This window comes from Terrapene carolina, unplaced genomic scaffold (assembly GCF_002925995.2).
Source record: "Terrapene carolina triunguis isolate 2854851 unplaced genomic scaffold, T_m_triunguis-2.0 Scaffold212, whole genome shotgun sequence".
In the NCBI taxonomy this organism is placed as follows: Eukaryota; Metazoa; Chordata; order Testudines; family Emydidae; genus Terrapene; species Terrapene triunguis.
This window is the reverse complement of record NW_020664563.1, coordinates 117117-134382: the sequence shown is the minus strand read 5'-3', so window position 1 is coordinate 134382 and position 17266 is coordinate 117117. Positions and strand designations below refer to the sequence as shown.

The following is a 17266-nucleotide window of genomic DNA, read 5'->3' as shown; positions in this document are numbered from 1 at the left end:
GGGTGGGGAGCTGCCACACGGGGGGGTCGCCTCAGGGCAGGGGGGCTGCCGCAGGGGGGGCACCTCAGGGTGGAGGGGGGGCGGGGAGCTGCCACAGGGCTGGGGGGGCGCAAAGTGGAAGTTTCGCCTAGGGCGCGAAACTTCCTTGCACCAGCCCTGGGCAGAGACAGGAAGTTCTTTTATTCTAGATTTCATCATATCTTTATTTGGCAAATCATTGAACAAAACCTCCGAACTGCTGAGAAAAACTTCTTTTACATATTCCCCATTTGTAAACGGCTTTCCATTTTTTGCAATGCACTGTGCAATCTTGTAACTTCCTCCTATAGCTTGATTTTTACTTACACTTACGCATTTAAAAACACTGCTTTGCTTCTCATATCCTGCTACTGCCTTTTTGATCAATTCAGTCTTGTCTGCTTCATCAAGAAAGGTTTTCTCATGCTTCGTTTCAAAATGTCGTCGAACACTTGATGTGCCACAAACACCACTTTCACAACAGAAAGCACAAACAGCATGGTCCTTCTTTTGAATAAATCCAAATGCATCTGTCCAAGAAGGCTGAAATGAACGGACATCTAACTTTGCTTTCATAGGAGCTGACATTTTGTCAAATGTACCCCTCAACTCACAGTGGGGGGGGGGGAAATGGTGACAGAGGGCACGCACAACATCAAACGCAGTGTGCTGTTCCACGTGGCCTGATATAAACAGCAAATCAGGACTTAAAAATATCCCAGTGGTGCTGGAACAATTTTTAAGGTAGGGGTGCTGAGCTGCACCCCCTCTTGTCCCTGTCTGCACCCCTCACTGCCCCAGTGAGCCACAGCTGGGGGTGGCTGCAGAGCACTGGGCTGACGCCAGGAACAGAGCCCCGGGCCGGCGGCTGGTATACCAGACTGGCAGTGGGCTGAGTGGGGCCGGCGGCCAGGACTCCGGCTGGCAGGGGGCCAGCGGCTGGGACCCCAGACCGGCAGAGGGCTGAGCGGGGACGGCGGCCGGGACCCCAGACCAGCAGCAGGCTGAGTGGGGCCAGTGGCTGCTATCCCAGGCCGGCAGCGAGCTGAGCGGGGCCAGCAGCCGGGACCCTGGGGCGGCAGCAGAGTGCCACTGAAAATCAGCTTGCATGCCGCCTTTGGCACACGTGCCATAGGTTGCTGTCCCCTGGGCTAGATCATTGATTAGGGGGTTGTAGGTGGACCTGACCCCTCCTTTTCCCTCAGGTCCTGGCACAGGGTCCTGTGTTGCTCAAACCCCTAAACAGGGGAGATGGATCTTTTTCCCGGCTGTGAGGAGGCGGTGGGGTGGGGGATTCAGGACCTTTTTTTCCTGGGCTGCTCCCTATGAAAGTCCTTTTAGTTTGGGGTGAGGCCCCATTGGGTCAGTTACCCGCAGTTGGGGCATACCCACAGGCTTCCATTGGCAGGGGAAGACTTACTTGCCTTCAGTGGCTGCATTGGCTGGAAGGGTTGCTGGTCTGTGCCTTCAGGCAAGCAAACAGAGAGCTCCTGCCTCTTCACCAGTCAGCACCTAACTGAGCCAGGCTCCCTTCTTTTCTCCCACCTCCAGGCCTGGCATTGGCTTCAGGTATAATGAGGCGGGGCTAGCTGACTCCACAGGCTTTCTTTAACCCCTGCTGTGCCAGGCAGCAGTTTCTCTGCTCCTTCACAGACCCCTGCAGTTACTAAGGGGGAAATGCAGCTCAGTTTGTTCCCTGACTGGAAAGCAGGTATATCTGAAATGGGACAAAGCAAGAATGGGAAATAGTGTATTTTCCTAGAGGGTTTTCAGCCAAACAGTATTTCATTCTAAATTGTGTGAAACAGCTGTGATTTCTGTGATGACCCATCAGGAGACGGTGAAGCATAAATACTCAGCACCTCAAGTGGCATCAAACTGGACTTGGGGCAGGGAGGTGCAAATGTATCCTGGACCAAGGTGTTCAAGAATTCAGAATAATTGGCCACATTCTGGTTTCCATGGGCCTCATGATATTTCTGACCCAAAGTGTTCAAGTTCATCAGATAGACCCAAGCTATCACTAGCCTGGCTGCAAGATGAAGGCAGCTTATTTACCCTCCAGGGAGAGGATTATTGCTTTGTCTGGTGATTTCCCGGCATCCCACTGGCCAGTCCATCCCTGGGCTCCACTGTCCTACACCATGGTCTGCCAGAGACCCCTCTACTTTTCTGGTGGTCCTTGCCAACATAGGCCAGTGCTGTGGAACCCAGCCCCCTCCCCCACCCCCCCGGCACGCTGGCAGCGTGAAGGGGCTGGTTAGTGGTTGATGCTGATCTGGGTGATGTTCCAAAATAGGTACATTCCCATTTTTTAGTGTGGGCTCAAGTATCTGTGCTTTGCTGCGCTGCTCTCACTGCAGTGGTTCACATTTATCCCATGTCCCATTTGTGTGATCAGCGGGATGCAGGAGCTGGTGTCTGGGCTGACCTTTTAGTGTTTCCCTTGCAAGCTGAAAGTCCTTCACTGTAGTGTTTTATGTAATTTATAGCATGCCACTGCAGCTCATGGGGCTGCAGAGACAAACAGCATCAGATGAACATCGCTGAGTGCAAATACCCACTTCACCCAGCTCCAGTTCCTGGATTCCCTACTGGGATGAACAGTGCAAAGGGGTTAGAAACTGGCTGTAGATGACCAGCACTGACTCCTCCTGAACTGCAGAGCTCCCTGCGGGGCTGATGACTGGTTCCTGGTTCCAGCTCATAGTTCCAAGCTACCCATCACTTGGGGTACTCTGATCTGCCAGGTGGTGTTTGGTGTTTGATGACAGCAGCTGGGTCTGGTCAAGCTGCCCGACAAGTGTCTCACAGTGAAGCTGCCAGCCTTTCCTGCAGGAGTGACGTGGGTGCCTATATCTTCTCTTCAAGAACATGCCGCCTCTGTCTGCACAGCCCCATCCTGACCAGATCTCCCTCCTCTTGCTCGCAGTGCAATCAGAGACCTGTTCCGTGTGCCTGAGCCATCTGCTGCCCTTCCTGCGCTCTGGTGGGCTGGGGGCTGTGAAAGAATATAACCCTGTGTTCACACCATATGCCCTTCGTAGTAATGCTTGTACAAGATATGCCTTGTGAGGTATTATTTAAAAATGCAAATTGCAGCATTATATGTGAAGTTATAAACACAAGATAAAATCATGACTAAAAGTATGTTTCCAGAGAAGTCAGGGGAGTGGCCAAACCAGTTCCTCAGAGACAAAGGGCAAGCTGATGCCTAAGCCATGTGTAAACAAGGCTGATGGACAGTTACCTGACAAGGGCCATTCTTTGGCAGGAAAGGGGGCAGGGCAAAAATCTACATCTCAGTGAAGAAACAGCATGGAGTTTCCTTCCACACAGACTGCTTGTCGCCTTGTTCCCAGCTGGAAATGCTTCTCATTCTCAAAGTGGGGACAGGACTATAGAAAGAAGGGACAGACACCCCAAGACACCTCTCCTCCCTGCCCATCACATTCACAAAGGAAGCAGCCATTGGACTCTGGGGGAGGGGTCCTGACCTAAAGAGTTTGGTCAGTAAAACTGCTGAAAGCGTGTGGTGAAAGAACTTTTGTTTTGAATCTAATATAGGTTGTTAGGCACCAGTAAGCATTTTACCTCTATTTTTCTTGTAACCATTTCTGACTTTTATACCTCATAACTTGTACTCATTTAAAATATCTCGCTTTGTAGTTAATAATCTGGTTTTACTGTTTTATCTAATCCAGTGTGTTCAAGTTGAAGGGTCTGCGTAACTCCATTTGGGGTAACAAGTTATGTGCATATTATTCCCTTAAAGGAATAATGGACTCAGTATATTTGTACTGTGCAGGAGAGGGCTGGGCAGTACAGGACATATATTTCTGGGGAAAGTTCTAGGACTGGGGCTGTGTTGGGGGTCACCCTGCAGCATAACCAAGGCTGGTCAGAGCCAAGGTGTGGCTGGCTGGCAGCAGCACACACAGACATGGCTGGGAGTGACTTACATGCTGAAGGCTGTTTGTGAGCAGTCCAAGCTGGAGGCTACTGCAGCAAGGCATTATAAAGGGCAGCTCAAGTTACAGGGCAGGGGTGACACAGCTACTCACTGGTCTGGATTGTACCCTGGTATGTCACAGAGGCTCCACAATGTTGTTGCCTCCCAGACTCTCCCTCTGACAACCATTCCCTCAGCATTTGTGCTAGGGAGCATGGCATACCGGTCCCAGGGGTATCCATCCAGCAGGCATGGGTGTGTCCCTGACCCAGGACCTCTGGCCAATGATAGCACAGTGTGTGCTGCTCATTGGCCATAGCATTGACCAGGCAGAGCTCTGTGACCTCCTGGGACATGGGCATTAACATGCTGTCTTGAAGTGCCATGCTGGGCAGGCCCAGTTCCTAGTTTGGGAATCCCTGACCAGGCATCACACCTGGGAGCCTGCTCTCCTCCAGACACTTCAAAACCAGCTCCCCACCAGGACAAGTAGGCAAGATTCAAGCACACCAGCACCCAGCTTTGCTCAGGGCAGGCCAAAGAGCTGGCACAGCACCTTTGAATGCAGGGTCTACTCGGTGTTCCATGGGCATCCTTACACAGATGCTTTGTGTCCATATATTATTGCCCTGGCTCTGCCCCTAGCTGTCAGCATGCCCTGGGAGGTCTCCTGGAGCTGAAATACCACTTGCTGTCTCTGGCCTTAAGGAACATTCTCCTCATGCCCTGCAAGAGGGCTCCTTCCTGGCAGCAGTGGATCCTCTGTAGGCTAGAGCACTTAGCAGCAGGGACAATGTCCCGCTTGTATCTGGGCTGCCCCTTATATGTCAGGGCATTATTGCTTGGAGCTGCCGTGTCCTGGCTTAGCTCCTGAATGGCTGTTGTGCTATCAGGGTCTCAGGCGCTGGAGAGAATCTGTGTCATGCTGCCCTCTGCTGAAACATTCCATATTCACAGACTAGAGACTGATCCCCATGATATACTGCAACTGGCAGAGCTGCCATGCATGCCTCACCTTCACTCCTCAGCTGGGTCTTTCCTTTGATTTCAGCTCCCCCCTCCCCCCAGCTGGCATTCATACAAGAGCGAGATGTCAGCAAACTCTGAATTGCTGTGAAAAGGGACTTGAGGGATTTTCTCGTCATTATTTGTTGAAACCCTGTGAAAGTGCTAATTCTATCCTTTCAGCTGAACAACCCCTTCACTCCATGTGGGGTGATTTGTGTCAAAGGGCTGGGCACCGGAGCTGGGCTAATAATGAGTTTTCTTGCAGCTCAGGAAAATAAAAAAAAACTTTTTATTTTCACTTTGACCTGATTTGGGGCAGAGGAGAGGAGTGGTGCTTCTCTTCCAGAGGAGTGCTGCGGGGTGGAGGAGGGTTTTAATACTACAGGCAGGGGCAGCTAAATGCACAGTATGGGTGTGATTTTACACTCCATATATTTTATGGAAATATGTTTATAAATGTGAATATGATGTAACTGGAATATGCTTCATGCAAAAGGTCTCTTGTAAGGTATCATTACAAAGCTTATGATCTACTGAGTGAGTTCATCCTATTTGTTTGCATGTATTATTTCTATGTCTGGAGTTAGGAGAATAAGTTATAAACTTGTATTACTGATGTAAACATGTTAAGTGGAAGCCATTAAGGGTGCTTCAGAATCAATGAACTGTGAATGGGTTTGTTTACCTGCAAGCCTTCCTATGTACATGTCTTCTAGCTACTAAATAATGAAGAAGGTGGTCTTACAGTGACATGTGAACTGGAATCCATCTTAAACCTGGTGCTTTTCTATTTAGAAGGAGGGGTGGGGATCCAGAGAGACAAAAGATTCCCACTTTGTGCCAAAGCTATAAAAGGGGGTGGAACAAAACAAAGGGGGCAGCCAGTCATGAGAAATCCCCTAGTTACTACCTGAGCTGGAACTAACAAGGACTGTACCAGGGGAAAGGATTGGGCCCAGACTAGGAAGGAGTCTAGTCTGTGAAAGAAGCTTATTGGAACATCTTAGAGGGTGAGATTTACCTGTATTCACTTTCTTGCGTGTTTTGTTTTATTTTGCTTGGTAACTTACTTTGCTCTGTCTGTTATTACTTGAAAGCACTTAAACCCTACTTTTTATACTTAATAAAATCACTTTTGTTTATTAATTAACCCAGAGTAATACCTGGGGGAGCAAACAGCTGTGCATATCTCTATATCCCTGTATAAGCTTTATACAGAGTAAAATGGATTTATTTGGGGTTTAGATCCCACTGGGAACTGGGTGTCTGGGTGCTGGAGATAGGTAACCTGCTGAGTGGGTTCCAGTTAAAGCCTGCAGCTTTGGCGGCATGGTTCAGACCTGGGTCTGTGTTGCAGCAGGCTAGCATGTCTGGCTCAATAAGGCAGGGTTCTGGAGTCCCAAGCCATCAGGGAAAACGGGCTCAGAGGTAATTCCAGCACGTCAGGTGACAGTCCAAAGGGGGTCTCTGTGACCAAACCCATCACAATGGGAAGGGTTAGTCCCATTCTTTGGTTACCAAGTGATGGCCTATGGTTACCAGTTGAAGTGTGCTGGGGCTGAAGGGGCTCACACCAGGAATCCGGGGCAGGCCAATCTCCAGTAGTTGCTGGTTCATTTTTTAATCCCCAGGAAATCTCTCTCTCTATTCTAGCAGAGGTCTAGAACTTCGCTTTGCTCTGTGCCTGCTTTCATTCACCTTTCTAATAAAAGCCAAGTCCTGGAAATGCATTGCTGAAGCTAAGCCTGATATCTGACCTTGATCATAAAGTGATGAAGTAAATAAACAAGCCACAGAGCCATGTCAGTGATAATATTTTTATATTCAGGTTATATTGAAGGTTACATGCATGTTACAGAACAGACCCAGTTGACCTAGCCTGCACTGCCCTGACATGGCAATGCCTCGGGGGGGGACACACACCCTGTACCATCCTGCACTGAGGACACGGGTTTGGATGGATAAGAGCCACTTGGGGGAACCACTCAGCACCCTACAAGACAGGCCCTGTCATGGGAGTTGACCCATACAGATGTTCACCTCTTGTAGTGGGATGTGGTTTGGTTTGACAGTACATGATGTTAACCTCTTCAGGGCACAAAGGGCAGATTTAAAGAGATTATGGTCCTGAAGATTTTCCAGGTTCTGTACCAGATGCACAGGGTATTTCCACAGCCCGCTCAGGTCAGTTAACAGCACAGGCATGATGGAATAGATACAGGCTTTAAACGGTGCACAATGAGAATGGGTCTCATTGAGAGGGAGGGTTCAAATCACAGGGCCTACCAGAGACACATGGCAAGTGACCTCAACCCCATGGCCAGGAGGCAATTGGGGCAGCATGACATGCCAAGAGAGGGGCTTTCCATTCAATCAGTGCTTTGCCAGGACTCTGGAACCACTGAACTCACATGAAAGCAATGCACTGAGACCAGAGACCTAGAAATTCAGCCTGGGGTTGCCTTGCCAGGAGAGGGTCCCTGGCCACTGGCCTTTCCCCAGAATAGCACAAATCCACTTGCTTTTTTTCTAAAGATAATAGCTGCTGCTCCAATAAAGGAGTAATCTATCAACACAGTGCAAAGAAAGAGATAGGAAGATACCAATGAAAGGTTGAGTTTTAGCTCAATAAAATACCTGAAACCATTCTACTTCTACTCAGTGCTCATGGCTGCGAGAAACAATGGGCAAGTGTGAAAAGTGAACAATCTTGCTGTTAGCTAACATGCATTTAAATTGTATGTTTTGATTCACTGACTCACTAAGGACTCAAGTGAAGTTAACATGATGAATATATATATAATGTGTATATAAGAATACAGATATATAATGCTGTATATATCGTGCTCATATATATGTAACATAATAAAAGTACGAGTAACAGAGAATATATAAAATACTTGATAATAGACACATTACAGATGGTATCGGTCCCATAGCAGATGTTGCTTGGGTTTCAGAATTATCCGCTTCCTCATCAGATGGTGTCATTTGTCACCTTTCAGACTGTTTATATGCCAGAGTGAATAAACAAAGTGAACAGTCTACACAAACACAGCTTTTAGAAATCCCAAATGCTTCTGAAGTCACATTGCACAGGCCCTTCTGTAGCTAATAGAGAATTAGGCTAAATTGGACCTAGTTCAAAATTAAGTATCTAGGAGAGGAGGTTTATCCTTTCTGTAGCAGAAGTGGAGGCCAGGAGGGGTTTCTGATAGGCTACACTTTCAAAAGAACTCAAACCGAGTCCCAAGGCTTCCTGCTGCCCAGGTGCCACCAAAAGTTGTTGTGATAGCACATGACAAACCAAAGCAGTTTTTAGGCTACAAACCACATCTCAGCACAGGGCCGCCCAGCACATCGCTGTGATGTCCCAATAGAGCCAATATCTGGTCTTTATGGGCATGAGTGGAGTATGTTTTCATGAGACAAAAAGGAATTTTCTAAGGAGCACTATGAAGGGAGAGATCTGGTTGACTGGGGAAGATCTGAGAAGTTTGAGTATCTGGTAGAAGAGCACAGGTTAGGACGTACTCACCAGTGGTTACCAAAATAACCCACAGCACTTTTCACAGCTCCAACTTCCAGGAAATGGTCAATGTACATCTGATGCCTGTGGTTCCTATGGCACATTTGATACCTATGGCATCCCCCTTTCCTTTTAATGAGTGCAAGCCACAGTCCTGACTTCACCATAAATACCCAACCCACCCCAGCTTGTTCTCCTGTGTAAATTATCCTGCAGCAGGATTCAGGGAAGAAAGATTACATGTGTTGGAATCCAAATCAGACAGCTACAAGAGTAGACTTTTAGGATCACGTTTTCAAAAGATGGCCTTGAATTTTGGGTGTGGAATGACGGCCCGTGCGTGTTTGTGTGATCAGATTGGATAGTTAGGCCTGAAGTACCTGTTTTGCAGACATACATGTGATAACTAGGCAAACAATCAACTGAGCATGTAAAATTTGCATGAACAAATTTGGACACCTAGCAGAAACTGACTGAAAATCTGTGTGTGTATATGTGCATATATGTATATAGAGAGCTGTTCATTTTAAGCAACCACTCAAAGGACCAGCCAAACCAGAATGACTTTTTAACTAGAGAACTGGAAACGTGCAGATAACTTAAAGAGGTTACTTAAACTAATAAGAAGTCACCCATTGGTGGCAGTCCATAGGGCAGGTCTTACTGGAGAAAGCGAGAGAAGGGGATTAAATATATTGCCAATTAAAACACAATTTGTTTGGTTAACTTGCAATTACAAATTTGAATTCCCAATGTACCTGTGAGGCATTTCAGTCTTTCCAGCAACATCTTAATCAAGTAAATGACATGTGGGAGTCTTTCTGCTGGGAGCCCATTTGAGCCTGCATTTCTGGCCATCTGTATTATGCAGAGACATACTGAACCAAGCTAATTCTCTGAGATACCTGCACTAAAATCAGTAGAATTACACCAGGAGTGAATGTGGCCCAGCGATGGTATGGTTATCCTATATCCTATATTGTAACTGCTGAACCAGTTTTGGTCTTAGCCCCAGTTCTGTTCCTAACCTATTTCCCTTCAAAGCCAGACAGAAAAAGGCTCTATTTATATTGATATTTTCTGCTCTAACTTTTTACTTTCTCAAAGGGGAGGTGAAAGATGTGAGAGGTCCCTTTGCAATGGGTTGGGCCCATTGTGATACTGCCACTGTACCACCTTGCAGGATGACTGACAGAGGGGTTACATCTTCACACAGGCGAAGGGAATGAGAATACCAGGCAGTGGCCCTGTCATGAGGCCTCTAACTTTCCCAGGCCATTTGCTTGAGAGAAAGAAAAATAAATGCATTACCAGAGTTTGTTTCCTGGAATGTTCAGCCCAGCTAGCTATGTATTTTTATTCTGTCACCATGGAAACGAGGTGTAAATATTTGGGGATGGTGTTTTTTTTGATAGCTTTTGTAAGTGTATAAAAGGTTTGCAAACCCATCGTTTATTTTATTGCATGTTGCACACAGTCTCCCAGGCTTTGGATTGCCAGCTCTGGATTCTGAGCGTGGGTGGCCCATTTTAACAGACTGCTGAGAGTTTTATAACTGATTTTAAAAAATAAAAATGCTGGATCGTCAGCTGTGGAGACTGATGTCCTGTATTTAGCCATAGGCAGTCTTACCACAAGCAGTGGCATTGCAGGCTTCCTAGGAAACCCCCCGGAGGAGAAAAGACATTCATGTCAAGGTCCAGTCAGTCCCTGGCCTTTTCACCAGTGGGGGGCCAGTTTCTGCCAATCATGCTTCTGATGGACACTTGCTTGAAACTGGGTTGAGATCCCAGCTTTATTTCACACAGCACCCCACCCCCCACCTCCCAAGGTCTGCAGATGGTCACAACTTCTGGTGGCTGCTGAGTTGGGCTGGAACCAAGGGCAAAGGCTAATGTCTGTGAGCTGTAATATTTTTCAAAATGAAAAAAGTCTGTCACCTTCAAGAAGCCCCATCAGTCCTGTCATCCTGCTTGAACACAAACTGGCCAATTGTGTCAGCAATACAAATATGTATGCCCCATCTAAACAGAATGAGGAGCCTGGACAGAGGGAAATGGACTGCACAAAGCTCAGCACTATTTGCCATCTGTTCAAGAAGGCAGGGTTTTATTTCTCCAGTTTCCACGGTTGCCTTTTCTTCAGGGCTGTTCTCAGCAACTGACCCAAACTGTTTCTATTAGTCATGTTCTTTCAACAAGTTTTACCTCCTCTAATGAAATTTCTTTTTTGGGTTGGTGCAGAACTCTCACTTTGGCATGCTGCTCTTGAGAGAATAACTAGGACAGGCCTTCAACAGCAGGACACCCACAGTGATGAGTCAAACACACCTCTAAACACCTGGGGAGCATTGAGTAAGGCTATGCATAGGCATTGTGGGGTTGTATATGGTTCTGGAAATGACAAGCTCACTAAATCTAATGCAGGCAGAGCTCTGGGTTGCTAGTCAGCAGTCCCAGTGTTTTGGATAATGATGTTTGTTTTATTTTTCTTCCTGTCTCCAGCTCAAAAGGAGCACTGTTTGTTCCAGCAGAGGTGGTGTGTTGAAGGGCCTATCGCTCACAGTAGCCTCCCCCAGCACACTGACAATGGGAAGTGTGTTACTAGCTGAAGAGCGCAGTCTGGGAGCTCCAGATACACCCTGTACCTAGGTATAGCATGAATAGAACTGTCATTGTTACCAGTTTCTGATTCTCATCTGACCTTCCTGTGTCCACGCAGCTGTTTTCAAAAACAATCTTGTGACACCCATATGGGCCCGCGCCTTCCACACTGCCTGTCTGTGATTGGATCAGTTCATGCTGGGAAAACCCCATAGTGCTTCTGTGTCCAGCAGATATGCTGAATGAGCAGCAAGTGGGCCGTGCTCCCGCTTGGAAAGCAGGGAGGAGAGAGGGCAGGCCAAACCAGTCATGTGGACACAGTTTGCTGGGGGTGTGGAGGATCTACATTGCAAATAACAGTGTGCCCCAGGATCCAGGAAGGCAGCCACGTGGCAGTCTCTGTCATGGCCCGGGGCAAAACACTGGTGCTGCCATGGCTATGGTTACTAACTGTGCAGCCACCATGTCGTGTGTGGACACAACGTGCAATTAGAGCTAATCCTGTCACTAGCTGGTCTCAGACTCAGTGTCAGGGCCCTCAGAAAGCAAATGCTTCAGAAGAACTGAGGTGGCTTTCACTCAGTGGGGCTTGCTGTCAAACACCTCCTCCCTCAAAGACTGTCACAACCGCACAGAGTGCTAGCACTTAGAGCAGTCACTTCAAGGTCTTGGGCCGTGGCAGGAGGAGACAGGAGTATTTTAACACCCTTTCCATGCCATTAGTATTTCACATGTTCAATTCATCCAGCTGGTCACAGCGAGGGTATCAGATCAGTGTAACCTGACATGCGAGTAGGGATGGATGAGGACATATGGTCTAGCAGCTCAGTCATGTGGTTGTTTTGGATAAACATTGAAGTGTGGATGCTTCTCTGATTCTCATCAGAGTTTATCTGAATCAAGGCTGCTCAGATCCAGCTAGAGCATTGGACACTATGGCCTTGTCTACAGTATACAGTTTTGTCTGCAAAAGGCAGCTTTTATCAACAGAACAGTGGAGGTGTACCCACTACAGTGCTACTTTTTCTGGCAAAACTCTCTTGTTTTGCCAATAAAATAAAACCACCTCAATGAGAGGCAGAGAGCATTTTGGGGCAAAGTTAAAGCGACAAAGCAACACTGCTGTTCATTATGTCGATGTAACTGGCCTCCCCCAGTATCCCACAATGGCCGCTGTGACCACTCTGTTCAATGTTTTGAACTCTGCTGCCCTGCAGGTATGCACCCCTCCCCTTTCAAAACTCCGGGAAGCTTTGACATTCCTCAGCATGGAGAGCAACACGCTCCCCTGCCTGGAGTACAAGGTAGGGGTGGATCATTGGTCTGAGGAGGCTATGGGAGAACGTGGAGGGAATCACAGGACCCTTAACATGGAGTCCTGCTCTCCCTGGAACTAGGAACACAGCGGCAGACAGAGCAGGGGAGATGGGGGAAGAGACTGCTGTGCTGTGCAGAGCCAGGGAGGGAGGAGGGGACTGTTGTGGGGGGAGAACGTTCCCCTCCACCACCTCAAGATTGTTTGGACTTACAAAGACAGCATGGTGACACACACACTCCCCCCACACTCTCTCATACACTCCCTCCCCCCCCCCACACACATACATCCTGTCACACACTCTCCCACCCCCCCACACTTTAGTTGAAAAGCAGCTGGCAATCTAGTAGGATGCTCATGGAACGAGAAACTTACATCATGTAATGCTGTGCCTGCCCCATGAGGCATTGCAAACCCATCCCAAAGCACCCTGCGGCCAGTTGCACAGAGGGATAGCTACCCACAGTGCACTGCTCTGTGTGTCGATGCAAGAGCTGGTAGTGTGGATGCGCTCTGCCAACACAAGGGCATAGTCTGGACATGCAACAGCAGTTTAATTAAAGCAGTTGCTGTATGACAGCATAACTTTTGTTGACAAAACTCTGTAGTGTGGACAAGACCTAGGACCTATAAGCTTTACAGGCCACAGCCCTGCGTACCAGATGAGTGCCAAGGCTCCTGCAAGCCTCCTTTGCGTCTCCATGGAACTACTCTGGTGAAGCTTGCTGTCAACTGGCTGCCGAGATGACTCTCAGTAATGCAGTCTAAGACCAATGGGTAAAATCACTAGGGCTTTTTCATAACAGGGATCTTGGGAAGGGAGCAGGGAAAGAGACTGTAGAAAAGGAGACACTTGGCACATAGGAGAAAGTTCAAAACAATGTGGAAGGAGTTTAGCAATGCAGTTGAGTGCTTTCTCAGTTTGGTATCTTTAAGGCAAAGCAGCTATAGACTAAAGGTGGGATTTGGAAAGAGGCATGGCTCACAGTGAGTGCCTAGCAGGGGATGCAGTGCACAGGCTTGCTACATTGCTACTTGATTAACTCTTGATAAAACTCTGACCGCACAAATCTGGGCAGGGAGTCCTTCTCCATCAGGGCAAAGATCCGCTTCTGAGCCTCATTGAAGCTGCTCACTGATGGCTCCACCAAGTTCTTCATGGTCACAGCTTTGGTGCAGTGGTCGATATTCACCTGTGATGGGGACACAATAGGAAGTGAACAGGACAAGGACTCGGTGCCCTAAGCAAGAGAGTGGGAACCACACTGCGCGATCCAGATCCAGATGCACAAACAGCAAGGTAAATGATCAAAGCCAGGTTCATTGGTGCTGGGAAGCGCTAGTCCTGACTCCATAGTTCAGGTGGAGCTTTGTTCTGTACCTAAAGAAGGGATTCGGCCTCTTAGTTCTGTATAAAAAATAGCATGTACCCTCCCCAGAATTGCAGCACCAACTCTCTGGGAGTGAAGGAATGTTCTGGGAATTCACACAAAAACCCTTTCATCAGTTTATGATTTAAAATAAATATATACTGGGTCCTTGAAGAAATTTACCATTTTGTTGGTCTTTTCTTTGTCCAGAATGTTGTTAATAATGGAATAATACAGACATGTTAAACTTTCCATATTGATAAATTGATTGAAATCTTGTGCACAGGCTGCATCTGGAGAAATCTGTTTGTAATCAGATTTAGTTAATAATAATTATATACAACATCCTTATGATTATGATTAGACAAAGGCAACTCTTACAAGTGGTACTCTTATTGTGCTATTAGAGGTAACTCTATCAGTCACCACTTTACCTCTACAGCTAATTTGCATGTAACAATCCTATTCGCTACAATGACCCAGTGGTCTGAGGGAAACTGGACCCATGCTCTTCAAGTGTTCCAAGAATGCTAGCTTGGGCACCAGTGCTGGAAAGGCAAGAGCACAGGGGAGCCTTACAGCACAGAAACACTAGGGCAGGGCTCTCCCCATCTCCCCCTGCACAGAGCACCATCGCACTGACACAGCTCTCTAAACCTGCAAATTAGGGGGCACATTCAGCAGTGCACTTCAGCTGCTTTGCCCTACTCTGGTGATACAAAGCAGCTGTACTCCCTATGTAACTGGCTAGTGTACTCTGACTTCTCTGTGTTGCTTTGGTGCCCCGGGGAATCTGCCCTTAGAAGTTAAACTACAGAAAAATGGTTTAATGTCAACGCTGAATATTATCATCTCCTTACCAATACTGCATTGTTCCAGTATTCTCATTTGGGGTTCTCCTTTGAAGTCTGTGTATGCAATTGTAAATAATTTTTCAAAGCTAAGGAAATTCCTGGACAAAACCTACATTAAAAATCATTATCTAAAATGCCTTCAGCCCGGTTCTACCATCATTTCATGGAGTTGCTGCAGGGAAGAGTTAAAGCTGGTAAGCTGCCTAGAGGCCAATACTGTGGCCGGGTGGCTAATGCACTGGACTATGACTCAGGATACTTTGGTTCTAGTTCTAGACCTCCTGAGGCAAGTTACTGCCCCTCTCTGTGTCTCCATTTTCCCATCTGTAAAATGGGGTTAATGTTACTGACCTAGCACTCTCTATCCCACAGTGCTTTACAAAGCAGAATATAGATATTCAGGCCTGCCTGTAAAGGCCTATACTTTAAGAACTCAGGTGTATTTTTATCACTTAGCTAGTTACAAGGGTATAAAAACAAAGAATCAAAATCACAGTCTGCCTATGTATGGGCCTTCTCTTACTAGGATAGTCTGAGGCCTTGTTCTTAGGCTAAGGCCTTTGGCTAAGCAGCAGGGGCAGCCATAAGCTGGGAAGCATACAGTCACATCTTCACATCCCAAACCAATCACATTGAAATAAGGTGATATTGGGCTGTTAAGGAAGACAATCCTGTCCTCAGAGTGCCCATCACCACCAGATAAAGAAACAGATCTTAAGATGGTTAAAGAAAACTTAGTTTGATAGCATCCAGTCTGGCAAGAAATCACTTATCAATGATGGTGCTTGTGAAACCCTCATTTCTGTATTGTTTTATCTTTGGGCCCCCCACTTTTCTATTGTTAATCTGTCTGGTTCTCTAATTGTTTCTGTCTGCTGTATAATTAATTTTACTAGGTGTAAGTTAATTAGGGTAGTGGGATATAATTGGTTAGAGAATTATGTTACAATATGTTAGGATTGGTTAGTTACATTTCAGTAAAATGATTGGTTAAGGTATAGCTGAGAATATTACTATATAAACTGGGGTCAAACAGGAAGTAGAAGGGAAATTAGAATCATGCTTGCTAAGGGGAACGGGAATAGGGAACAGGCACACAGGCAAGTCTCTGTAGCATCAGAGCTTGGAATGGAACACTGGGGAACAGACTCTATCAGAGATAAGCCTGACTGGTGTGAAGGGCTTTGGAATATCTATGCTTGCTTGGAAACTAACCCCAATAAACATCACATTGGCTGCACTTCAGACTTCTGGTCTTTTGCTGCTTGCTGTCTGCGTGACAAGAACCAGGAAAGTAGGAGGGAGAAGGGAAAGCCCTCTAACAGAGCGTGCTAGGTAAGAGCTGTGTAATTCTTCCCTTAATGTGTTTACATTTCCCTTAACTCTGATTCTCCTGGTTTTATTATAGTGGCATGGAGGGGCACTATAGTTGAGGTTCCATCATGACATCTGTTTAAAGTCTGACTGCTCTAAAATCTACATGTTTAGCTGTAGTTGGATTCTTTTGCAATTTGCCTCTGTAGGAAGGGTTAATGACCCAAGTTTGGAGCCATTGTAGCTAAGAGATCTGGAGATATAAGCGCCTTAGAAAAATAATTTTAAAAAGAGTTTCTAGGTGGGTTTTGGTTTTGCCCAGAGCTAGAGAGCCAACTGTTGATGTGAGGTGGCTCAACATGATCTCAACCTCTCGAGTTTTACCCAAGGTAATGCTTGGTGCCCAGTAAACCTCGGGGGACCCAAACTGAAAACACATTTTTACATGGCACATGCGCCAGTACCAAGGTACAGGGGAGCATTAGTGCTCCAAAGTTGGGATCATTTGAATTAGGGGTTCCCCCATTACAGATGCCCCCAAAACAGTTTTCTTCTACAGCCTTGTATTAATAAGCTGTGAGGTACTAATGACTGGATGAATCACAAGCCTCATTGTTATTGATGGCTGTGAACTCCCCCTTCCATTAACATAACTAAGGCTGAGTGAATCACAACCCCCACCTATGACCAAAGGAGTTTTGGACTAAATGGCTGGTGGTTGCTACAATTTGTGAGTCATGGGTGGCAGTTTTATTGGGGGCGGGGGGGAGAGAATAGACATGTGACTGCTTCCTGGGAGGGGAGGGTTATTGGGGGTTGGAGTAGTGGGGAAAATAGTGAGGAAAGGATTTGGGGCTGCAGTGAGGAGAAAGGAATAAATGGGGATGGATGGTAGGGTACGATAGGGGAGAGAGCTTGGGGGCTCAAGTGAGGGAGGCCTGGCAGCCCCCCAGCTATCAGCACACCCCAACTCCCTGCACCCCAAGCTCTGTCAGTCCACTCCACTACATCTGCACCTCCCTGCTGTGCTGGTGCACCCCAAATCCCATAGATTCCAACTCTGCAGCTCTGCCAGTGCACCCCAAGTCCCATGTGCCCCTGGCTCTTCCAATGCACCCCCAAACCTCTGCATCCCCGACTTTTCCAGTACATCCTAACCTTCCTGCAGCCCATCCACCCTTCTGCCCCAGACCTGCCAGTGTATTCTAACCCCTCTACACCCCAATCCCACTGCACCACAACCTGCCTGCACTCCACAGCTCTGCCAGTGCATCCTAACCCCCCCCGCACCCCAACCTCCTGC

At 47.2% G+C, this 17266-nt stretch overlaps 1 protein-coding gene across 1 annotated transcript in view; it reads right to left on the bottom strand.

The window, feature by feature from the left end:
* Positions 1-12787: 12787 nt before the first annotated feature.
* The window catches only part of RGS5 (regulator of G protein signaling 5), a 94408-nt gene continuing 89929 nt past the window's right edge, over positions 12788-17266 (bottom strand). The window contains exon 5 of the mRNA XM_026656143.1: positions 12788-13618. Coding sequence (XP_026511928.1) covers positions 13457-13618 — 162 coding nt within the window. The 3' untranslated portion in view covers positions 12788-13456. The remainder of the gene's footprint in view (positions 13619-17266) is intronic.